The sequence below is a fragment of the Ostrinia nubilalis genome, chromosome 20, assembly GCF_963855985.1.
Source record: "Ostrinia nubilalis chromosome 20, ilOstNubi1.1, whole genome shotgun sequence".
NCBI lineage: Eukaryota > Metazoa > Arthropoda > Insecta > Lepidoptera > Crambidae > Ostrinia > Ostrinia nubilalis.
Window position 1 is genome coordinate 13,960,430 of NC_087107.1, and position 26,634 is coordinate 13,987,063.

General features: G+C 38.5%; 1 protein-coding gene across 1 annotated transcript in view; it reads right to left on the minus strand.

Moving 5' to 3' along the window:
- Positions 1–26,634, minus strand: part of LOC135081917 (microtubule-actin cross-linking factor 1, isoforms 1/2/3/4-like) — a 214,601-nt gene that overhangs the window by 118,993 nt on the left and 68,974 nt on the right. Inside the window, exons 5-6 of the mRNA XM_063976699.1 lie at positions 15,055–15,461; positions 9,080–9,178 (exon numbers count right to left, since the gene is read on the minus strand). Coding sequence (XP_063832769.1) covers positions 9,080–9,178; positions 15,055–15,461 — 506 coding nt within the window. The remainder of the gene's footprint in view (positions 1–9,079; positions 9,179–15,054; positions 15,462–26,634) is intronic.

The following is a 26,634-nucleotide window of genomic DNA, read 5'->3' on the forward strand; positions in this document are numbered from 1 at the left end:
AAGCTGAAATTTTTATAAAAATACTGTGAAAACGATTTAACAAACATATATATCCTATAGCATAGACCCTTGGGCAAATAGTTATCTGAGAAAATTTTTAGATTTAAGCATTTTACACTAAGAAATCACAAATTAAAAGAACGTGAAATACCCAAAAATCTAAGTGATTTTTTCACCAATATTCTTCCTTTATTCAACACAAAAATAGCTTAATATAATAGAAGAATATCTTATCTAAAATATTTACTTTGAAATTTAAAATAATTCATTGTAATTTTTTTTCTATGAGTATTTGAAAACTACTATAAATCGCCGCGCACGAATCGTTCAAATTCAGTCCGCCTCGAGGCGTTCCAGAGTGAGGTCACGTCGCTCGGTGCTCTGCTGACATGTGTCACGCGTACGTTGATCTTTGACAGGTAGCTGGACTTTTATAGTGTATCCGCAAAATCTTGGTGGTAGATTTTGCGATCACGTGGTAATTAAAATATTTTATTGTTATTTTTCATTACAGTCTATTTTACTACAAATTCTATTTCAGACGTAATGAAAAATAAAATTAAGTTATTTTTAGCGATGAAACGAAAACGAATGACGAAAATTTGGAACAGCAAGTTATGTATGTATACCTACTAATATTATAAAGAGGAATAATACTAATAATTTATTTGCCATAAATAGGTGGTTACAGAATAGTTAATAGGAATGCTCTGCCAGCAGGGACCCACCTAGTTGTAGGGGGAACATACACAACATATTACAGTCGGAAAATCTTTGCGGTAGGTACCTCGGATTGTAGTTAGTTGGACAGTGGTCATTTGACCGCCACTTGAATCGTCTCACCCCTAAGCTTTTGGCTACCGCCGGCGCACTAAGCCGGTTGATGCCTAATCTCGGAGGCCCGGCTGCACTGAGTCGCTGACTATACTTTTCTATATGGGGCTCGAGTATGGCACAGTGCTGTGTAGTCGTGGAACATCCTACTGTTCAAAAAAGCGCAACGCATGATATCACTGACAGGCTGAGGTAATTCGTGGATACCGCATAGTATCCGCAGTCCGTCTATTCCCGGTTGTGGACACTGACTATGTTCCTACTGAGGATAAATGGGAAAAAAAATATTGTCATTAGTGGCGACGTATAACAATCCTACTAATATTATAAATGCGAAAGTTTGGATGTCTGGATGTTTGTTACTCTTTCACTCAAAAACTACTGAACGGATTTTGTTGAAACTTTACAGTATTATTGTTTATAAATCAGATTAACATAATTATAGGCTATAATTTATGACGATATGTGACAAATAAATTTCAATAAATAAATAAGACGTGTCTAAAAAGCGCAATCTATCGTCATTAGTTAAAATCTACAGCGCTGGACAAACTACTGTTTTTGACGTTCGTGAATATTCATGCGGGGGAAGCCGTGAAACGCCATCTATCAACATGATATCAAACAACAGATTTTACGAACTAAGAAGTAAAACGAGGTCCACGCGTACGAATTATTAATAAAATTAATAATATTTGTATTCATCTGGTCTTACTTGACTTTTACTTTACGTATGTCATGCACGATGACATTTGTGTCAATATTTGTGTACGTCCCCACTAAGCATAATTGGGATGTATTTTTCTAATTTGTCATAAGTTGTGAGAAAGCCTGTAGCTACAACTGGGAAAGTATGTGTCACCACTGGTGACAATCGATATTATTTATGCCATTTATCCTCAGTGGCGACAAAGCTGGTGTCGACAACCGAGAATAGACGCCAGTTGCGAGGTGACCATAGGTCCCAAGGGGAAATGTACGTGTACGTGCACCACGAGAGGTGGAAACCAAAAGGTAGAGGCTTGAGGATCTAGGCCCTAGAGTGCTGAAGGGTACGCCTGGCCGTCAGCCAAATTTTACGTCGCACCATAGAGGCAGTTCTGCCTGTATTAGAGGAGTGGGTGCGACGGCATGATCGCCTCACACAAAGGGCGACCCAGGTTCTACCGGGCCATGGGTGCTTCGGGCCATTCCTCCACCGTATAGGCCAAGAGCCTGTAGATGGTTGTCAGTTAACACTGCAGTCTTGGCACGTGAGTCACCGCAGCAGACTGACACGCTCCAACAGTGCCCAGCCTAAGCAAACGAGCGGCGGTTGGAAATGACCTCTCCCTACCAATCGGAAAGAGGCGTGAGATAGATAGATAAATTGTTTATTTGTTGTAACACACTTTTTTTAATGCTTTTAACACACACATTATGTATAGTTGCTATTGAAATTCAATTCAATATCGAAATAAAGTTAGTTAGTCTAGAAACACACTAGGTGACACCACTGGTATTTTGTTACACAGGTTAGTAATAATTTCAACAATTGCAACATAACAAAAGTGACAAAACAACATAAGATAAAGATGACTAGCGTTTCAAATAGTTCCCTGCGTCAGAGTGATGTGTGCCGCAGCGATGCAAAAAGCAAAGAGCTCAGTATAAACACTACCCTCAAAAGGGCAGAACACTGATTTTCAGCTTTTGCTAGAGAACGCATGAAGCGTACAGGTACGGAATGAACCTGCTCGCTTTCGGAAACAATATCTACATTAGTATAAAATATATGATGAGACAAATAATCTTATGGTATAGTGTGCTTACTTTCTGTGAAAGTGTTCTTTCACAGAAATAAGCAGTGGAAAGGGGGAGCGAGAGGCCTCAGTCGACACTCCGGTTATCCGTCGCCGACACCCTGGGCGCAAGAGGACAGCTTATGGTCTCCAACTGTCCCTTCCTAACAGGCCTCGGTCGCTAGACATGGAGGTGTCTGGTGGCGGCTAAGGACGAATGCTACAGGCAACAGCCAATGGCGATGTCCCGCGTTCCCTCATATCACTCATTTATGGATCATGGCAGAAACAGTCAGGTTTTTAGTGGGTGTAGGGGCTACCCACCTTCTGGTAGGAAGAACCCCAAATAACCCACTAGCTGCCCCCGCAGCTGGTGGGTATGAAATGTTATGCATTTTCCGGATAAAAAAAGAATAGTAAACAGGAAAAGTTTGTTTTGAATAGAACCGATTTGAAAAAATCTCTCACCATTAAAATTCAAAATTTTTTCTGCTGAACATAGGCTGTATAAAATATTCTCAAAATAGTAAAAAACCTTTGATAATTTACTATTTGATAAAGAATTTACGCATTTATTATTGATTAGGACTAATGTATACCATTATTTATAATTATGGAGTCGGTGTTGGAAGATTTGAAGGTTTTATAGTTTCCTTGAGCTGTCACTTGACAGCCTGGCACACTTTTACGATGGTGGATCAAAGTATTTTGGTTTGACTATAGAGCGTGAGAACACGCACACAGTCATAAATATTTTAGTGTGAATAAAACTAGCATCGAAATTACCCAAACTTGACATGCCACGCTAGACGTAAACGCTCTTAAACTAATTTTAAATAAACATCTTGAAAAAATGTAACTGCTTAAAGCGGGAATCAAACCCACGACCTTTCGCTTGCCGAGCGACTGCTCTTCCAACTGAGCTACTTAGACACTGGATGAACCCGTGGAAATTTTTCAAGTGGGTTGAATTCCCGCCTTAGGCAGTTCGATTTTTTCAAGTTGTTTATTAAAAATAAATAAATATACAAAAATAAGCAACATCGACACTGCCTCGTCCCTATTGCCCGCGCATGCGCCGGGACACGGTCCCCTTCGGTTATAACAGGTGGCGCGCGGGACACCTGGCAGTCGTGTGTCGTCTATGGCCCTAGGTCCATAACGAGACGCATTGTTAACACAAAATGCCCTTGAATAAAATTTGAAATGACTATTTAATAAGAATACAATTACTTAATAACTCTATTAAGTAAGGTTTATGCAACTTCATCTACATAACTCAAACATGACAATAATATCATATAATACATTACAATCATGTTCGATCCCGATAACTCTATGGTAAAGACTTCATTGAAATACATTAAAATCAAGCCTTAATTAATTAATGTATTTCATTAAAAAAAAACACTAATTCTATGCAGCTCTACATGGAGTAAAAGGGACATAAGTCATGGATATTGTGCCATAAAAATATGTGTAATTTTCCAATCCCTAAAAATATATAAAGGAACTCATGAATCTTTAATGCTATTTGTTCTTGTAAAACATGCACATTATTAGAATATTCATAAAAGGCATCACAAAATTTGCAATTTGAGTGCACGGCATTTGCAATGCAAAATGACGCCTCTATCGGATTTTATTTATTATCCTTTCATCTTTGTGACTAAATATTAGTTTTATGATCGAAATTAGCGATTAAATGGTCGAAGAAAGAAAAAAATATTTAGATTCTCCTCGTAGAGACATCTAGGAACAGAACACAAAACTAAGGCAATGGCATACACAGTAAAAGGTACAACGTCAACGCCCTAGGTGGCGCGAATTCTCTGAAAAGTTCTGAAGAAAATTCGTAAAAAAGTACTAAAAATAAAAAAGACCTACTTACTGAAAATAAAAAAGGAAATGAGACGTTATTCGGGTCTGAATAGATAATTTAGTGACACAAATTAGTGTACCAAAATCCTGTGAGCAGTACCTACCTTGAACAGTCAGTTCTACCTATTTCGAATAGATGGCGACGTGAGCTAAGGAAAACGTCTCGCGAAAAATAATAGAATAATTTAATTGATGGACTCGCGATAATTAAGGTCATTGTTCAACTGAACTTTTCCTAGTTATAATGTTTTCTGGAATGTTAAATTAACTCAAAGGGTAAACATATTTTAATATCGCAACACAATAACAATAAATATATTTCGCGCCAATAGACTCCAAAACACTCGACGAATATTAATGTTTTTCGGTTTACATTAGGATATTTGTATGCAATATTGATTTTCTCCTAGCAATTAAAGATTTTGCCTTCACTAGGTACAATAGAGCGTGAATTTAATGTCAAAAACAACAAATATTTCGTCATTAAGTGCACCAAAGAAGATGAGGATTTAGGAACCGCTTCTGTAATCGTATTAGTGACCGGATCCACACTAGCGAACTAAATCAAAGGCTTGTCTCGTTCGCCACAGCGCGAGGAGAACAGACGGCCGGCACACTCCAGGCGGATATGCCGTTAGAACGAACTAGCTTAATAATCGACAAAAGCGAAAGGTCACTGATTGACTGACTCACTCATCACGAAATCTCAGAAACTACATGTGCCCTAGAGTCTTAAATTTTGCATGGGGGTTCCTTCTACAACGTAGGTACTCACTAAGACGGGATTTTGCAAAATTCCCTTAGGGGGTAAAACGGAATCCAGGCGTACGAAGTCGCGGGCGGCCGCTAGTAATTAATGTAAATGAAAACTATTTTCCTCAGATTGAGACTGAAATTATTTACTACGTTTTTTAATGCTCAATTACAATTTAATCCAAAGTTAAACGTTTTTTAACCTTTTTCATGATTTTTAACTATGTTTAGCTTGATGGGATAATTGATGAAAATCCTTGTTTGTAACTTATCATTATGGATAAATCATTCGCGGTATTGGGAGGCCTTTGTCCAGCAGTGGACGTCATTTGGATGAAACGAACGAACGAACGAACGGTATTATTTTATTACTTTCATGGGCTGTGATAGGGTGAGACTCGGAACAAAGGCCTATTTTTAGATCAAGCTCAATGGGGTTCGAAGGCTGAGGTAGGTACATCGCCGTTCATGGTGGGGCACCTTTAACTATAATGGCATTTTATACTTTGATTAGTAGCCATCGAAAACACTTACACATGATTGGAGATATTTACATAAAACATGATGTTGTTTGTGTGTATGCCCGTATTTCATAATTCATAGCTACTTCAAATCAAAGTTATTGATTCAATAACAATACCCAAGACAAGTACCACGGAATTGGTGATATTTTTGTGCATACCAAGAAAGCACTTATTTAAAATTTTATTTTCAAGCTTGGGAAGTCGAATCTTTTTAAAAATGATAATCTACTTTATGACGTAAGTAAATCATCTCTTAGTAATTCTCGCCATCAAAAATTTGTCATAGATTGGATGTAATATTTTAACCATAATCATAAGGCACAGAAAGCAAAAAGATGCCTATCAATAATAAAAATCTTCATAAATTACGTTAAAATGTCAACTTCTTATCGCTGCAAAGTTTTCGTTCCGTTGCCCTTTCCGCCGCCAAAGAGCAAACAAAGTATTTTGTACAGCTTAGTCTGGCTTGTATGCATTAATGCAAATTAGGTTTTCTTGCCAGAAGGACCTGACTTATGGAACATTATACATTCTTTAGTTTTATTTTTCAGTACAAAGGAATACAACTTCATAAGTCAAGTTGATTTTGTAGAAGGACCAACTGGGAAATTCTTGGTTTGAATTACAAGTGGGACACACGCTAAAAATGTTTAATGTATTAAAAAAATATCCTTTTTTGGATAAGCTTCAAATTAACTAGTATGTTCAAAATTAAAAATTAAAAGAAAAATAATAATTATTAATAACTTTCGGATAATTTCATTTGAGCAAATAGAAGTACTACGTTTACCTACTATTCGACTAAAACTTGGTTTCAATTTGTCGGTTGATCATAATACTTTTTCCCGACGTAGCAAATGTAATTATTCCCGTACGATATTACAAAGTAAATGTAAATGAATATTTCACGGGCGCGTCATAATTCCGTAAAGGCAATAATGCCGTCGAAATCCCTCGCAAAATTGATGAAATTGCCGCGAGTAGTCGCGGGGCCCGCGTGCGACTTACTGGGGCGCATCTGGGGGCTGATTATTAATTGAACGGACCGGCTTTGGAAAGTTTTGTATACGAAAAAGAACAGCCACACTCCGGGTCAAATATGGGAATGTGAATACATACTACTTTCGCAAATATATTTTTTTAAATAATTGACCCAAAGCGAATTAGGAAAAGCAAACCAACAAAACTAAGCCAAGTCAAAAAATGTTTACCTTATAACGTTTTATCGATTCATGTTTGACCGATCGACGACCGATTTCGGCGAAACGTGATTTCAACAGAAAAATGTTTCTGCAGAGCCTTCTATGATAATCTAATTGTCTATAATATAGACTCTATTATCATTTATTATTCTTGCAGCTATCCGAGTGACTTAGCTGTTCTCTTTGGTCTACATAAGGTGTCCACGGATAGAATACCAATAGACAGTGGGGATGGCAATAAAAAACATACATATTTATTTGGGGGACAGTGACATGGCGACGTAACGCAATCCAATTGGATTGTCCAATATTTTGTGCAACTCAATCAAAATGCAAGGGAGTGTCACGTGCAGCGTTCTTTGAGATTGATCACTCACAAATTGCATTCGAAACAAAAACCATTATGATAATACCACTAAAAATAAGGCACGTGACCGAACACTAAATTCTTAGGGGGAGCTTTAATAAGTAGTGCCTTTTTTAGTGCCTAAGCTAACACAACCGATTTTAAAATCATTATAAGAATGGATACTTATTGTTTTACAAAACCACTCGGCTCGTTTAAATTATCTCTATGAGTCCCCTATTGGTGCGATTTATTTTGTATTTGAAACATGACCGCATGTATTTAGAGCATGTTTGAAAGGCATTACATATTCAAACAATAATTCCCCGCATACTACATACACGCTATAAATCAGGCATATCGGGGCCATTGTGCGGCTGCTAAGTACGGCCCATTGTTTGGTCCCACTGCCCTCCCGTAACTCTATATCGAGAGGAGTCCATAGATCGACTTCGGTTGAGTGGCTAAATTGCAAATGTTATTGAATCTATTAGGTATTTGTATCAATATAGCCTTATCCAAAAAATAAATATTTTTAAATGAGTGTTTATTTTGAGGAATGGAATAACAAACGGTTACGGAGCTACTACGTGGAAATTATCTATTATGTGTGTTTGCAATTACATATGTTGAGTAATGACAACACTAAACATTTATTTATGGTTTAGAGTTTAAAAAAGCTAGATCTATGTCTATGGACTCTCTGTGGAAAAATGGCCGACTGAAAAGTTTTGTTTAGATGTGCTCCGTTGTAATAATTAAATTTTGCATGTGTAAGATTGCAATAAACAATCAAGTTGAAGATAATCATGGCGCTTTATTAATTAAACCCCATAACAACAATAACACATAAACAATTTTTAAACATCTTGAACGATAATACTTATTGAACATGGTTATTTTACAAGTAAAATTTAGACAAACTTGCAGGTTTATTAGATTAAAAGTTCAACACCAGTTTTAACCAAATATCCATAAAGGCAAAAAAGTTACCGTTTGAAAACTTCATAAAAGATTAAACATGATAAAACCCAATAAAAATGAGAAATTACCAAATAATGAGTTGAATGAACAGTCCACTGCGTAAACGGTACGATTTACTCCGAAAAAGCTAATCTAGTGGCAAAAATACACTCGTGTGAATTCTGCTTGGCGGAGCGGACTGGTTCCCTAGCCCCTAAACAAAAAGGATTACGTGCGCACCTTCAGTGAAAACTCAACTTAAGCCGAGTAAAGATTAAGTTGAGGTTTGAATGATGGGTGTTTAAAACGAGTTGATCCTTTGTCAAAATTCTCAGCTAATCAATGGTATTTGTGTCAACTATGTATTACCTAATACCTATAGGCGTGTAAAGTTGATGAATGCTTTATGATCCTGATTGACGGCATCATGATTAATTTACGTAATACGTTTTTGAACGGTTATTTGTGTACAATTAAACATCAAACTATGTCCAAAGAAGAGCAAACGTAAAAGTGTCAGATCTACTGAACTATCATAGGCGCCTGACATGGCTCGACCGAACTGAAAACTTAACGTGCTTTCACCGAAAACATTTCACATTCATGAACAACAAAAAATATGTACGATGTAATAAAGTCAAATCATTTGACCCTCAAGACTCTTCTCAAATAAAACCAACAACAAAAACGAAGCACGTACTGTTTAGGCAAAAATTGTTTGGTAAAGCCATATTACACTGCCGCGTCCAGTTATATCAAAGGTCAAGGTCAAGGTCAGGGTCAAGGTCACCGTACCTTCTGCTTGTCCAGCTGCTGCAGGATGTCGTCGACGTCGCCCACGGCGACCGGCTGCGCGCGCAGCATGTCCGACTCCACCGACACCCAGTCGCGAATCTGTAACAAACGTAACTTCAAACTCTGATATTATGTATCTCCATTTTTGCTTCTTCTTCCTATTAGGCCAGGAGTTTTTTTCCAGCCACGGTGCAGTTACTTTAGTATTTTGTCACGACGCCCGGATTTGAAACACTGATATTATCTCCATTTTTGCTTCTTCTTCCTTTTAGGCCAGGGGTTCTCAAACTTTTTCATCGTGCGGCGCAGTTACGTAAGTATTTTGTTACGACGCTCTACCCTTTCAAAAAGATACAGCCAAAAGAAATGGGCACCTATAATTATCGTTGATAGTAGCTAGCAAGGTTAGGTAGAGAGGAACAAAAATTATAACATATATCTGCAATATGAAATTTCTACGGCGCACCAGGGTGCCGCGGCGCACAGTTTGGGAACCCCTGTTCTAGGCAATGACTTGAGTTTTGGAAGCCATGATACCGTCTATATCACGTGATCTTATCTTATCTTATCGATCTACGGGAACAATAGGTGGGAATAGTCCGTTAATGTCCATTGGACATTAACGGACTATTTCCACCTCTTGTTCCCGCCGCTGCAACTCCTGTGGAGCCTGGATCTACAGCTTGACCGGCAATAAAAACCCAACCAGTGAAGGCCAAGTTTGTCCCGGGGGAAAGTTAAACTGTTATTGGATCCGCAACGAAGTGAATCAGAAAAACATGGGAGGAACGCTTTAGGCACTTCGATTTTTTCCAATTATTTGTTATTTAGTTTGAGATTTGAGATTAACTCTTAACGCTTAAAATTAAAATGACATGGGAGGAGTTCAAATTTAAGTTTCGAGGTCCCATTGAACGCTACCAGTTGACATACTTTTTATGAGCTACAATGCCACTTTTCAGCAGCGTTATAACTAAACTTCTGTCAGATTTCATAAACTGCCATATTCGTCTAGCACGGCTCAAATAAATAAACACCATGGATCAATAGCTTAGTCCTTATTACGTTACTCTTATAGGTTCGACACAAAGTTCCACAATTAGGTTTGCAAGGAACTCTTGTCGAGCACCAGCTGCGCTCAGAACTTTCTCTGGGTTTCGGTAACGAATTTACCGAAATATAAGTAAACTCCTTTAGGCTTTATTCAAGAGTGAATTAAGAATGCGATTTTATGGGTCATTGATTGTTAAGTCAACCCTGACTGAGGCATAAACGAAACTGAAGCTTAAGTAACTGAAACTGATAGAATATTCCAACGCTACATTCAATAAAATGTTCGCTTCTTAACCGAATAGACCCATAAAGTTCCGTCTAAAACGGCGATTCCCACGGTAACATGTATTTTGTGTAACGACGCCGCTTAGCATGCGGACCGCTGTAACGCGCGGCAATCAAAAAACTATTACACCGCGTGCGTGGAACTACCAGCATCATGTTATATTTGTGGTTTGGCTAATGCCGCGAGAAAAGTAAATATTATATACCTAGAAGGCTGTTATAAAACTTAGCCAAAAGTACCAGTGAAAGTTTAGATTTGATACTAATCACTATTGGACTGGATTCAATTATATACCACCACTGTCCATTTTTGGAGGTGTAATTCTTTTTGAGCCTCAAAATTACTTTCGAAACCTTTTTGGTTTAAAAATAGATTTGGTCCGTTTAAACCCCGAAATCTGAAGCAAGCAGAACAAATGCCGCTTCATTTTAATTCTATCTGCCATCAGAGGCGATCCGGCCGACCTCTGCAGAAATCATTTTATTGTATCGGTTTCCGATACCAACAAAATTTTTATTCCAGCACCGCGCGATATGCCTCGCCACTTAGGGCTGGTAGTAAAAATATATCGCCCGAACTCTTGACCTTTGGACGCAGGAAACTCAAGGCGCAAACAATGCGAAGTAAATAAAAATTATGTACCTATTCGTAGCTTTATTGCTACCAAAAACAAATGATAACATATTCTCAAGTACCTAATAAGGGAAACACGATCACAACATTACTCCGCTACGATCAAACAAATACGAGTAACTTACTTGGTAATAATTACTTTATTATTACACAAAGGCGTTCTTCAACGTTATTTTATAGGTACTTAGTATCGTTCGTTCGTTCGTTTCAGCCAAATGACGTCCACTGCTGGACAAAGGCCTCCCCCAAGGTTTTCCATAATGAACGGTCTTGCGTACTGGTACAGGTACTTAGTATATTTTATACCAACTATGCTCAAAATAGTTAACTGACAGTTTTAAAATCTCTTTTATGAGATCTCTTTCACACTAATTTTCTAAATAATTTCTCCTTTTTCAGGCTCATCCAAACTACATGGCTGTAAAAAAGACTACGATTCCGTCAACCCTACATACAAGGATTTCTCGGAGGCACGTCCAGCGTTTTTCAATAGGGGGCACCCACTCCGCATACTGATGGTGACGAGGGCGCCACCGCCTTTGTCGAGGGCCTGAGTCGTGACCCGCGCCATAAACTACAGGATTCGATCGCATTTGATGCCGAATTTTTGCGACGTCTCTCATGTGATATTATTTTTGTGGTGTATCCTTAAGTATGGAATCATACTGAATCGGCTTCAATTAATTTTAGGCTCTGCCTCGGCTTAATTTTAGACTAGGTACTAAATATTCATATTACACACCCCAGCTTTATTTTTTTAATTTTCCCAAATCCTGTCTCTATTTTCTGGTTAGAGCAGAAACATGAGTACTAGTTTCATATTATTATTATCACAAAATATTAATTGTGTGTGAGAGTGGACAGACAGCCGGATATTGGACCAAAATGGCCCAATAAGTCTTATTTGCAAACAACTGTAATAATACTTAATAATAATATCCTTGGACATTTTACACTGCGCTTCTAGTCCCAAACTAAGCAAAGCTTGTACTATGGGTACTAGACAACGGATATAAACATACTTAAATAAATTTTTTTTTTGTAAAAACATACTTATTATACATAGAAAACACCCAGTCCAATACAAACAAATATACTTATTCATGCACACAAATGTTTGTACAGTGCGGGAATCGAACCCGCTACCTCCGGAATAGTAGTCCGTTTCGAACCACTACACCAAACGGCCGACTAACTGTGATATTAGAGCTTTATCATGTAATATTGCTCTCACATATTTGTAATCTCGTTTCCGTAAATTGTATGCTCAAAAACAGCAGAAATAGTTGGTCCAATAGCTCCAAGTAATAAAATATTTTTATTTATTCAACTTATAAAGTTTAAAAACGGTTTATCACCGCTTTTGGTCTTTGTCCTTAAAATAAGTGAGCCTTCTGGTCCATTTTGGCTTCATAAAAATATTTCACGATTTTATCAGACGCGTTTATTCCACGCCACGGAAATTTTAAAGCAATTTATGAAAGCATTTTTGCATTGTTCACGAAGCACCGATTTTAATGGACGGCAAAAAATTATACATATACTACCAAAAAATTAACAACAAGTTTTGTTTCACAAATACTAGTTTAAGTTTACATACGTACCACAAAATGCATTAGGTAATTGAAATAAATGGTAGGTATGCGAGGTTTGATTGAGTTAATTCAAATAAAGGTTAGCAACATGTGGTTAACTAACTGAATGCAAATATTCATTAAAGTTTCAGCATCATGCAGTAGTAATATCAAATACAATTACTTTGTAGTTTAACTTACCGTTTAGTTGTTTATCAGCAAATTCAAATCAATGAAGATGGTGTTTTGATTTTCACAATGATTCTTAATAAAATTGTCCAATGACTGGACATACATATTACTTCAGTGGCAAGTAGGCAACAGAAGTGCAAAAAATTCTTCAAATCATTGCAAAGCTATTTGTAATTAATTTGTCAAATTGTACTAAGACGTAACGCACTCACGCTCACTTCGTCTGTGTGCCAGTCTATAGTCTTAAGTCCAACTTAAACTAGAGACCAGTACCTACGCTTAATCGCATCTTGCAGTACTACTCATCTTAAAGCACAAATCGGTAATCACTTTACCATCAGGTGATCCGTCTGCTCGTTTGCCTCCTATCACATAAAAAAAAATAAAAAATAAAAAAAAAACAAAGCTTGGCCGCAACCCCAAGTTGCCAAGTTCGCGGATAACTTCGCCTTCTTTCTTGGCTAACTTGGCCAGGGCTGCTCAGCATTTGGTATTTAAATTATGTTCCATGTTTTTTGGTTTCGAGATTTGTGCTAGGGTTGGCTAACGAGTGAAAGAGTTAATTTGATCAAATAATAAAAACATCTGATTTGTTTAATTTTATTAAATAGAAAACATGGATTAGATCTCTATGTTAACAGAGTACAAAATAATCTTAATGGAAAGCTCTTTTTAACACTATTTTTGCTGAGTAAATAATATAACAAAATACAGCTGCATGTAATTATTTGAATGTAAAATGCTTTTCTCATTAAAGTATTCCTGTTTAGTATCATTATGAATACCTAAACTAAGAAAGTAGTAATTTGAATTACAGTTTTAAAGCTTTAAAGCACCTGTTTATTTTCTCACGGCATTTGGACAGCCCTAGCGCACCCTAACATTCCAAGGGCAGAACAAGAACTATTCGCGAAATGTAATTTTTGTGTGCGCCGGTACAGTCGGACGAAATTTAATGTTTTCGGAAGAATGCCGCCTGCGCAGCCGCCGGAAGAGATAAACGGGACTCGAACCTGCGAACGAGATGCCTTCGCGGGCTTTGATACAAATGTCTTCCGTAACGCAGGTTGGTGGAGTAGGCTTGTTTACTAATGATCATAACATTATGTAACTCATACGCAAAATGTCGCGTTAAGGAGACCCGTGTTTCTCTATTTTAGTTGAAATGGAACGCGAAAGTTTAAAATCCTATAATAATGTAAAAGAGATACTCAAAACAATACTATTCTAGGCAAAAAATATTTTAACTACGATTAAAACGTCGCAAATGAAACAACCTGCTAGCTAATGATCTTATCAAACAAATAACACAAACTGGAAATGACTAAATTGTTTTTCAGTTTTTCAGACCTTGTTTCGAAATTTGTGCCACCATGGAGGAAAGGAGCTTACTGTACTTGGCGACACTGTGACCTTAGGGGGACGCTTAAAATTTTGCTTTTGAAAGAATATCTTTACAGGGGATAAGAGATTCCCGTCGAAGGTATTTTTGAAACATTTTCCAAACAAACTTTAGGTACCTTATCTAAAAGGACAACTTCAGGGGAATAAATTTTGTTTTAAACTTTAGATGCAGGTTAACAGTGATAGTTACGATTGCTTCATGAATAGGATTGCTAGTGTCGAGAGACAACCAATTTTTCCTATGCAAAAGTAAAAAAAATAATAATATAGTAACTGAAAACTGATTTGATTTACCAAATTACAAGTGTTCGATACAACAAAGGAACACCAAGGAAAGTGTGATCCCGCCGTATCCCTTGAGAAATAATGCGAAACGTTGGCACTTATCAAGTTACCACGTCCCGTCCCAGCTCTCCGACATGTCTGTCATAACATATCACTTAGGTATAATACAAAAAGTAAAGAACTTGTTACAAAATTGTTTGTAGGGTAAATATTTAATAGGGACCAATCCCACGTCTCGTTTCGTACCAACCTCCTGTTTATTAAATACAGAAGGCACAGCTGGTAACAGAGAAAATTCAGAGCTGTGCATAACTTGGAAGCTGAATGTGTTATAATCGTTTCTTATTTTCCTCGAATGCTTTTTATGGACTGTACTAAATGCCCGACACACTGTATAGATTTATTTAAAGTTTTTAGTTTCAATTCGTTTTTATTTGACTGTACTTTTGAAGAGGTGCGAGTTGACGAACAAAATAATAGGTATAATCGGAATTTCCCAACTGGCACCCGCTAGCGAGTGACGTCACTGCTGCTAGTGCGGGACTGACCTGCTGCGCCGCGGTGTCGAAGTTGGCCAGCAGCGTCGCCGCCGACTGCTGCGACGAGCCGCGGCTGCCGAGTGACGTCACCGCTGCTAGTGTGGGACTGACCTGCTGCGCCGCGGTGTCGAAGTTGGCCAGCAGCGTCGCCGCCGACTGCTGCGACGAGCGGCGCCGCGAGCCGCGGCTGCTGAGTGACGTCACTACTGCTAGTGAGGGACTGACCTGCTGCGCCGCGGTGTCGAAGTTGGCCAGCAGCGTCGCCGCCGACTGCTGCGACGAGCCGCGGCTGCCGAGTGACGTCACCGCTGCTAGTGTGGGACTGACCTGCTGCGCCGCGGTGTCGAAGTTGGCCAGCAGCGTCGCCGCCGACTGCTGCGACGAGCGGCGCCGCGACGAGCCGCGGCTGCTCCAATCTGCAACAAGCGAAATAACACAAATGAGTGAAAAAAGTCTTTTCTAGGTTCTGTTTTTGTACGTTTTATGTTTTATATAAATTCGTAGACTAGGGCGAAAACCTACCTAATATTAATATCTTAATCCACATATAATAGACAGATATTAACAGACATGTTAGCCGGAAAAATTACTACAGCATAAGATGGAATCGTTCAAAACAGTTTCCTTAACAATAATAAACACAGCGTGTCCCAAAAGTGCGGCATCAGCTGTGGACAGGTGACGTCACGCCGCAATGGCGCCGCCGGCGACCGGAAACGAACTCGATCGAGTTCCAAATTCAAAAACGACAGCGAAAAGCACCGTCTAGTCCATAACGGACCCGATACAGGGACAAAATAATAGAAATATTGATCGAAAAAGTGCGTCAGATTTTAATTTAGGTACATAAATGTACAGTTTCCCGTGATATATCCCATCATTTCACCAAATCGTATAAGTTTTAGCTTCATTGTAGAAAGTAAATAACTACAAAATTGATAGACACCAGTCTTTGAAAGAGGGTCAGAAAATGTGGCAGATTATTTTTTTTAATGAGGGAACTGAATAAGCAGCTTCTAACAGTTCAAATTAATTCAGCAAGTTGGAAACGTTGACAACGACTGTCAAAGCACGAAAGTCATAATGAGTCCATTTCCCCGCGACATCGACGCCCCGTCATATCCGCGCGCTCGGAGTGGGCGGGCTCGGACGCGCGCTGTTGCAGCCCGGATGAAAAAGATAAACGATTGCAATGATAGACAAGCCTGGGTACTTCATACACATGGATAACATTTCTCCCCATTTATCGAAACTTGAAAGATTTTAACTATAAGTAGGGGAGACCGGGGCTGAAAGTGCCGGGGGTAAATTGTTCCGATGCAAATATCTCGACAACAGAAAGAATTAGATATGTGATCGTATTATGTCGCATGTGGCCAACTGTTAGGCATTATATACTCGTAGAACGTTTTGAAAAATCAGCAAATTAAAATTATAGGACATTTCAAATACGAACATACTTCAGTAACCTGAAATGATGTGATGTTACAGCACAAAGTATTGAGTTCTAAAAAAAACGTGAATATTGTCTTACTTAAATCAGTAGACATTATAGTTTGTAATGAAAAAAGCAAATCAGGCACGAAGTAATTAACATGAGATACCAAACAAACTCAAGGAAAGTGATCAAGTCATGAAGGCGCGGGTTTTTATAACTCCCACGCAGCGATATTGGGAAAGTTTTTATGTCAACCTTCGACGAGCCCAGGGCTGCCAGCGCGGGGAATTTAATATTCAGGATCATGGACTTATGTATAAGTATTAACTTTAAGTCATAACTTTTCAGGACTTGACATCTTAGGGTGTCTTTCGTTCCTTCTGAATTTTCATGTTCAATGCGCTAATATGGTTTTGTAACTTTTTTCAACGACAACGACATGGGAAATAGTATAATTCTTTAGTTTTAGCGTCTCTCTTTACGCACGTCTTATTATCTAGATGTACAGTCAACGTCAAATAGTTCATCATACCCAAAGTAGCCAATACGAACGAGTAAGTTCCCAGCACCTCTTTGTTACAATCGGAATATGGTTGTGTTGTCAACAAGTTAGCACTTCGGGTAAGTATCACGAATTATTTACATAGTTGGTTAATTAAGCATGATTGAGTTCACTCGTTAACTTATTCTCGTGAAACATTACATTCGCAGTAAGACTCCACTCTTCGGATACTCACATCATTGTTCCAGTCTAAGTGGGCACTCAGGCCTGGACTAATGATCCGGCCCCAGACAACAAAGCCAGCAGTCGCGAGTTTGCGTCCTGCATGGAGCCTACCGCTACCACAATAATAAGAGTTAATAACCTCAGACTTATGCCTTGATCACACGTACCTACCGAGCAAACAGGCCAGACAGTGCTCTCGGCCGAGTACTCGGTGTGTATGAATATTACGCCGAGTGCTCGGCCGAGCGCTCGAGTATGTGACTCGCTTACCCAACTGTCTCGACCGAGTAAACATTTTACTATCTCGCCCGTTTACTCGGTACGTGTGATCAAGGCTTTAGGACTGGAAGAGGAAAATATCTCATTTTCAATTTTTGAGGGTGCTGCATACTACAAAGTAGTAACGAATTGTTGCACAAATAAAAGTACTAAAGTAGGATGTCGGTCAAAAGGTCGACCAAAAGAAAATGATATGATTGTAAAGTGACTGAACCAATAGACTCAAGACAGAGAGGTTTTGATATTCAATATTGGAAGCTTAGGCAATGAACAGTTAAACCAGTTTCTAAGTGCATAGCTCAAATGGAAGAGTAGTTAGTCATTCGCCCGGCAAGCGAAAGGTCGTGGGTTCGATTCCCGCCTTAGGCAGTTAGTTTTTTCAAGTTATTCATAATTTAGTTGAACCAAGTCATGACATTTTTGTAACGATTGTCGCCCCTATCGCTTGACACACTACGGAGCCATCCCGCGTCAAAGTTCAGCTCGACCGGAGTTTAAATCGAGTTGACGTGTGATCGCGTCTAGTCGGCGAGGACGTTCCGAGTTGTTCACGACTTCAGGGTACTTTGAGACTTGCGACACTTTTGGGGAACTCGCAAAGTGAGGTTATGAATTAATAAATAATAATGTAATGTAGAGACAGAAGTCGGTGGAGGCCTATGTTCGAAGACAAACCCCGAAAGATAAATAAACGTAATAAGCAATATTGGTAAACAATGAAAGTAGATTTCTGAAAGCTCAAAAGCTGTATGTTGGTAAGTAGATATGTAAAACATTTTTCAAGTATGTATGATGCAATATCCAATACCATAATATGAATATGTAGTTATATGGCAAATACGCGTTACAACCGCAAAACCGCCAATAAACGTTAATTGTGTTATGACGCAGTAATTACTGTCTATTGATTAACTGGGCTGTTACTGTCATGTCAGACATTCATAGCTACCAAAAGCATCCATAACATCCACCATCAGAGACAGAAGCACTATTTTCTATGAAACCAATTGTGTCAAGCGTCATCAAATAAATTATTTAGAAGTATAACAAAGATTTTTTAACGTTTGTAAGTAAGCCATGATAAACATAAAATACGCTACTTTAATGTTATTCCACTTATCTCTACTTATTCCGTAGTTCCGCGCGTTAAGTGCAGACGCACTCACGCGCCGGCGTAATGGCGTAATCCGTTTAAGGTTAGACCAGACCAACGCGTGCAGCCGGCGTGCACGATGACGATGGCGATGGCGACCAGACAGCGTGTATGAATTTGTAGCGATGTGTTCACATCAACGCGTCCTGTCATTGGTCGCGGCGATCTATGCAGCGTCTGCACGCAGCGATCACCGATCATCGCGACATTTGTCACTGTGACGTTTCTGTTTTTTAAAATCGATGTAATAAATAGTAAGTAGGATCTGTTAAAAAGTTTTTACACAATTAAAAATGAATTATTCATAACATACCACTAGTCTAACCTACTTGAATAATAAAAAAGGTTTTAGAATAAAGTATCAATATCAGAATTCATTTTTATGTAATAAACAAATTATTCTAGTTTTCTCGAGAAACTGCTTCTTCAACTTCATAAATAAAATTGGGATATTATCTGCAGAACAAAATAATTGAGAATGTACATGTCTGCAGCTTTCTCAAAGGCCCTAGAGCAATTCTAAGTATGCCATAAATAAAAACCTAAAGTCATCAAACGTCTCAGTCATTAATTTAGTGCCACTAGAAACACCTAGTTGATCAAAACTGATGTCTTTTTGTATTTTTGGGTTATTATTAAAGACAAAAAAGATATTTGGACTATTATGTAGGTACTCTGTGGTTTGGGTGCATAATGTAATTTCCTTTGCCTTAAAAAAAGTAAATGTCAAGATGACTGTTGCACCAAAAATGAAAATATGGTTCTCAAAACCAAGCCGTTGCCACAATAAAAGAAGAAGAAGAAGAAAATTGATTTTGATAGATGTTGTGTTGAGTTCTGTGTAGTTTTGTGCGATTTAACGATAAGAACGACAGTGGTAAAAGGTAATGGGGGCAAATTTTTTCCCTCAAGGAAAAAGATGAATTGGTTATAATCTTACTTGCCCACAAGGATACTGTACGAGCACGTCAGCATCGACCGCGACCTACAACATGCTAGCCGACTGGCCCATGAACCCTGAACGAACGTGCACCGTAGGCACTCTACACCGACGGCACATTGGACTGGACACATTGAATTGTGTACATTATGTAAATCTTGTATATAGCAATAGCACAACAGTAATAAACCAGATATCAACCGTCTGCGTTGTGTTTTATTTCCCCCACTGAGGCCAAGAAAGCCTTAGTGCAGTCCTCCTTCCTATCAAACCTTTCTTTAAATCTAATTAAAAGGTATTGTTAGGGCTCTAGGGACTACAAACGAAGCCAGAAATATAGCTTGGTTATGAGTAACCAATACCCACTACCTATACCGCATGTAATCCTGTCTCATTCTATAATATATGGCCGCCTGAATAAACTTGAGTGAAAAAGTGTTTCCACTGTCTCAATTGCATCAAAAGCTCCAAACAAATCATTTAATTCAGTTTAAATTTTGCCGAATAGGCGTGATTGACAATATGCGTGACAGTTGTGGTGACAGTGACAACCTGCACGCGCAGTGATCGCCATCGCGGTCGCGGCAGTGTGAAACAACTTTTGCACGCGCAGTGGTCGCCATCGCCATCGCCATCGCTGCACGCGTTGGTTTGTCCGAACCTTTAGCGAGCGCCGCGCGAGCATTGAACCGGGTTCGATTACAGGGCCGACTAAATACCAAGACTAATAGAAAAAGATGGTGTTATGTACAGATAGTGCTATTGTAAGTAATCTTTAAAACTATAGGATTTAGTAATTTTTTTAATATTATAAAAATTTCAACTCACTTCAATCTCTAAGGGAATATCAAAAACTCAACAAGTACTTATTATGTAAGTAGAGTTCAAATCAGCACCCAGAACGTACATAAATAGCTGCTTAGAGACTACACAACATTTTTTATTTTGTCTGCTAAAAGTAATTTAAATTAAGTCACTATGAAAACCATTTATCTGCCAAACACAGCCCGTTCACTCGGCTAATTTCGCCGCAGTTGTTTTAAGTTGCGTGGTTTAAAAACCCGCTTTTTCTGAAGACCAAATTAATGACTGCTAAGCGAGCGTCCAAGATTACGCCTTTGTTAGCCACCGCTCAGCTTAATCTAATTTACTGAAGTTAAACACTGTAGCACAGAGAGAAAGAACATTCCACCAGGTAGTTACTTTTCAGAAATCATCAGTATTCATAATAGGGATAGGAAACTTTGATGGTTTGCACAATCATGATAAAAGAGAAAATATTTTTATGACACTGTTAGATTTTTACCAAAACACTTTTACTGCTGCTAACTGCTGAAAATGGCGCATAATATTATGCCTTATTTCAGAATCTTTAGGTTATGATTTCAACTTTTTCTAAATTTACATTTTTGCAATCTTGAAGGCGTTCTTGAAGGCGGAAAACGCAGCGTGGGACGTCCACCCACAAGGTGGACCGACGACCTGATAAAGGTAGCGGGAAGGCGCTGGATGCAGGCCGCTACCAACCGTGCGATGTGGAAGTCATTGGGGGAGGCCTATGTTCAGCAGTGGACGTCCTGTGGCTGAAATGATGATGATGAAGGCGTTCATTGAAACGGAATTTGTAATTTTCTGTCCATTGAATGAGATACTGTACTTGCTTAGCTATCGCAAACCGCTGCGGTCTAAATATGCAATTAAATGTAAAGGGTGCCGAAATAAGTGTTGTAATCGGGAATCCCAGGCTCCTGTCCCGGGCCGCGCCCGAAGCCCGGGATACGGGAACAATACTCCGGAAACTCCTTTAGAATCCCCTCATGTATAATAATCTATTTTGTTGTTGGACATTCATACGTTTTGAGACATTGAACTTTACAGCAAAATTGCAAATGTTATGTTGTTATGAAGAGTAAAAACTAGATCAAATCATGCCTACTTATCAAGATAATTATTTTCAATGAAACTGAAGTAAACAACTCCAATTCTGAAAAACAACATTATCTGTTTATTTCCGGTTCTAAACCCCTTTAATGGGGTAATTAGCAAGAATTCTTCGTAAAGGTTATAATAAGTCAAAATGAAACTTTCCAAAAATACCTGCTAATTATGGAGCGATTGCTGGAAGAGTCCTCGGTTCTCAAACTTGAAATATATTGACTCTAACAGAAGAAGCGCTTCAGTAGTAAAACACTTTGAAGTCTGTAATCATTTATTTTCAGTAAGTTGGCATTTGAAAAGCTCTTTTACGCATTCCAAAAAATTTTCTTGCAATAACCCAACCATTGCTTCGGGACGGGACAATAATGTATAGGGCAGTACTTAAAACAGTGCAAGAAATCTAAAACCAAGGCTTATTGTAATAAAGCGTATGATTTTTAATTACCTAAGAGTGGGACCCCACAGTTTGGGCACCGCTGCCCACCGTCGTGATACATGCGACTAATTAATTTGTCGAAGCCATTTGTCGAGCACATTGTTCTCAATTACCGCCTAAGTGCTGATGAAACATATTTCATTTACGAATAATTTATAAAATGGGTTTCCTGGTATGCAGAAGTTGTATGTTAAAGTGCTTTTTATTAAAAGCCTACTTTAAAAAATAAATGAGTTTTCTTTATGAATAGAGGTTTATTATTTTAATAAAATGGAGGTAAAATCAATTGAAATAAAAAAAAGAAGATGGAAGTGTTGAGGATGATTCTTTCGAAGTTTTTCTTACCTACTTTTCTCGACTCTAGTAGTAGCAAATCTGGTTATTTTAGTACATCTCTGCACTTCTAGTAAAATGCGATCCAGACGTGAACTACGAGTACCTCGCACGTAATCTCGGTGCGTATCGCGCGAAAATGGGGGTATATTCCGGTGCCAAGGCATTTACCCCATTTTCGAGTGATGTTAGAAGCGCTATTACGTAAATGCGATGGCAAGTGATGAAGTGAACGACAGACATAAACATAATTTGAATATTTTCTCTTATGTTCTAGCCAAGAAAATAAATGAAGATTAATAAAAATACCGAGGATATGAATCATGGGGTTTACTTAATTGTGAAAAATATGTTTCCTTTGGATGCGGGCAGCGCGGGACCGTTCATTAAGTATAGAAAAAACCTTGGGGGAGGCCTTTGTCCAGCAGTGGACGTCATTTGGCTGAAACGAACGAACGAACGATGTTTCTTTTGCCAATTAACAAAAAAGATCGGGCCACACAACACTCCGAGCGACCATAGCGTACTTCGATGCATATAGTCTCAAAGGCGATCTGATAGACATTTCATAGCGACCGATCGTTTCGACAATTCCTATTCGCCCCCCGAATTATTTCGGCTTATTCTTATCTGGTGGCCGCCGCACACAACTCGCGTGTCGGCGCGTATTAGCGTACCGCCGAGTGGGGCCGGATTATGAACCAAACGGTAATCATTTTTGCATTTATTTCCTTCTATTGTCGAAGCTCACGCATTACGAAGATTAAGGAATATTTATCATAGATTAAATTGGGATTATCAACTAATATTTCGTCAACATAAAGTCGGTTTTGTTTACCGTACGGTTTGTGTCACACAGACAACCTATAATAATTATGCAAAAATTAAAAATGCATAACATAAAGAAAAGAGTTAAGGCAAAATTGCGAAAATAAACAACAGTTTATCAGCAACAATGCTGAATTGAGCAGCGACGAACAAATCAAATGTACGGAGGTAATGAGCTCACAATACACTTCCAGCCGAACTGAAACACTAACCAATATTGCCAATTTCAACCTTAAAGTTTGAATACAAACGGTGTAAATTACAATTAGCTGTTAAGTATTTGGCAACTCGATTCACCCGACTCCCTGTGGACATTACTCGATGATTTATTGCAAATGAAAGAAACAAATTCCAACTTAATGCTCGCGGGCTCTTGCCAAATAAAATACACCAACTCTGTTGGGGAAGCTGAATAAGGTATTCCTTTTGATTGGACAACAGTAAAAATAAATATGCATTGGCTATATTGGTCGAAATTGTCTAATTTAGAATCGAATCCTTAGTAGATATTTAGGTTTAATTTAATAGAAAAATGACTATTCAAATCACATAGGCAATTGCAAATATTTCAATTTGAATCATACATAATTAAGTAGTTCAATTTTCCAAAAATCCAGTTGCATGCAGGTTACGGTAAACAAGGTTAACCCACCAAAAGCGCGGGTGAGCCACCGAACCGCGACACCGTGGGCTAATTAGACCGTCCGAGTCGGACAGCGTCCGGCCGGACGGCGGACGATCGCAGTAATTGGGCCAATACGCGGCGAGCGAATGTGCCCGCATAATCAATGGCCACCTTTGAACGCATTGCTGTTTGCATGTCCACTGAGATTCGTAGGACATGTGCATTGTTCGGCCACATACTATAAGCGAAACGTGTCTTCACATTGGCTTCAACAGTACACAGCACATGAGACTATAAATATTGTAGCAAAATAGCACCAACCACAAATATTCATATAAGATGCTACAGTTCAGCTCGTTGTTAAATTTTCATATACCATTTCAGGCCACAAAAACTTCATACTCGTAAACACTGTTGGTTTGAAAACTACAATTTCACATGCGAGTTCATATACTCGAATTAACAGTCTAAAACATTAATTAAAACCAAATTTCCATCTGCAATGTTTATACTGCCAGCGATTGAATAAGTATAGCTCCGCTCCGTGACTGAAATGTTAGAACAAGTATAACTCTGTTTGAAAATTTACAAACCGTAGAACATTAATACTAAGCGAAAAGTAACCCTTTGACGGAAACAAGCGTATCGGAAAGTTCAACAAAATCCAGGTAATAAAGTTACCAACTGGAAACTGTAATAATTTCAAACGAAACTGTTAAGTGGATTTTAAAATTTATGAAATCGGTCAAGAGCCGCGGAGTTGAGATTCGTTCGTTTACTTTTTCTGTGTTAGCTCAAATAGGCAAAAGTGAAGTTTGGCAATTGCTGACTGAGATTTAATAAACAATCTAGTGAATTGAATAATAACTTTAAATTGCAAATATTTGTTGATTCGGAATTTCGGACGAATCGAATCGATCTTTACTGAATATAGGCACTAGATACAGATAGGGCTTTCAGGACTGGCCTTTACGGTGCGTGTTAACTATTCAGGCGTGCCCGGTCGGCAGCCAAAATTCCAATCCAGCCAACTACAAAATGCTCACTGAGCCGTTACAGGTGCTAAAATATTAGCGTCTACCTGGCCCAGTCACCAACAATGTGGCCGTAACTTTGAAAATAAGTATTAACAGACCAGAAAAGCTAATAAAATATTAGGATTATGATGAAAATTACATTAGGTACGTTCAGAGCTTATTTTTGAAATATTAACACCTTTAAAAACCTTCATAATGATATCACATCTTTTCAAGTCTACCTAATAGGTATTTTGTATTTTTTGTTTACTTCTGTATCGAATATTCGGCGACAGCAAGCGGCGCGCAAACCCAGTCGCGCGTGCTAGAGATACGATGCGAAGGGCCCCATAGGCAATAACAATGAATTAATATTTCGATCAGTGTGAATGAGTTTGATTTATTGATCGATTCCAAAATTCAGCGCTGGGGGAAAGATAAAACCATTCCCTTCCAATAAGTGATTATAACAAAATCATTTCTAAACGGTTTTTAATCTGCTCAACGAGTAAATACGTATCATATTTCCACAAAATCGGCTTATGTTATTGGCTCATTTGCCGCTCAAAATTAAATCTCATCAATTTCATAATGTCCTGATCGCGTGGAATTTCAATCGCAGGCAAAGGATGGAATGTGGATTGGAAAGACTCTTTATATCGACAGCGGGATATCGGCGGGCGCGGCGGGGCGCGGGTTTATCGACACTCCGCGACCATTTTAGGGTTAAGGACGGGAATTATACTAAATACGCTGTTACAGGCATTGTAAAGTTTTACAACTTAGGTCACGACGGTACTCTCATCAATGGGAGGGTCAAATCACATACGAGGATATTTGTTACGCTACTTTATTTTAAGTATTATTTAGGATTGGGTACATTTTAGATATAAAGGAACTATAATACATTCTAATTAATTATTTAACGTTTTTTTTATATCAAATTGAATCAGATTTTCTTTACATTCACGCACTTATAACTGGGTCACATTCAAAAGCTGCCTATAAATAGTAAGTGGGGGGATGCCGTGTAAGTGGGGAGGGACCGATACGAGCACGGATCGGCTTAGGGCGCCGGTAAATTGGCCGAGCGGACGGCGCCCTTCGCCCTTTTAGACCCTCAATAAGATTTTGGGGGCTTCTTCACGGCGAGCACAGAAAGGGTTAATTTTTACCAGCTATTGGATCCGGGTAACAGTAATGGGAACAAAGGTATTATACGGGCTTTTGTTGTCCATTTTGAAGGCTGGCTCAGTTAAGAAACCGGTAGCAATATTGTGGATGCTTCTTATTGTCATGCAAAATATATTCAGGGAACACAAAAAGTTGGAACGGCGCATACCTCATCGAAAATATATCACAAGGAAAGGATAATCTTCTTACTTCCAAAGAAAAGGGAAAAGCCATATCAGTTTTTTTAATTTATGAATGAGTTTATGTTTATTTTTGGAATTGTAGGTAAGTAATTAACAAAGCTAAAGATTTGTTATTTTGTTGACCATTGAGACTTGCTCTAAATATTAAATATAGATAACTCAAAGGTGACTGACTGACTGACATAGTGATCTATTAAAGCACAGCCAAATTTGGCATGCAGGTAGATGTTATAACGTAAACATCCGTTAATAAAGGATTTTACGAAACTCCACCCCTCAGGGGGTAAAACGGATTCCACGCGTACGAAGTCGCGGGCGGCCGCTAGTAAAGTAATAAACAACTTGTTTTGAGTTACGATCATTTTGTCATCTAAAAAATGCGCATAAATATACCATTAAATTATATCTAGTAAACATAACACAAATTAAAATACATAAATATAATTGTGTAATCGAGTCAAAAATTAATTGAAACTGAAGCCGGAGCAATCACAATCAGT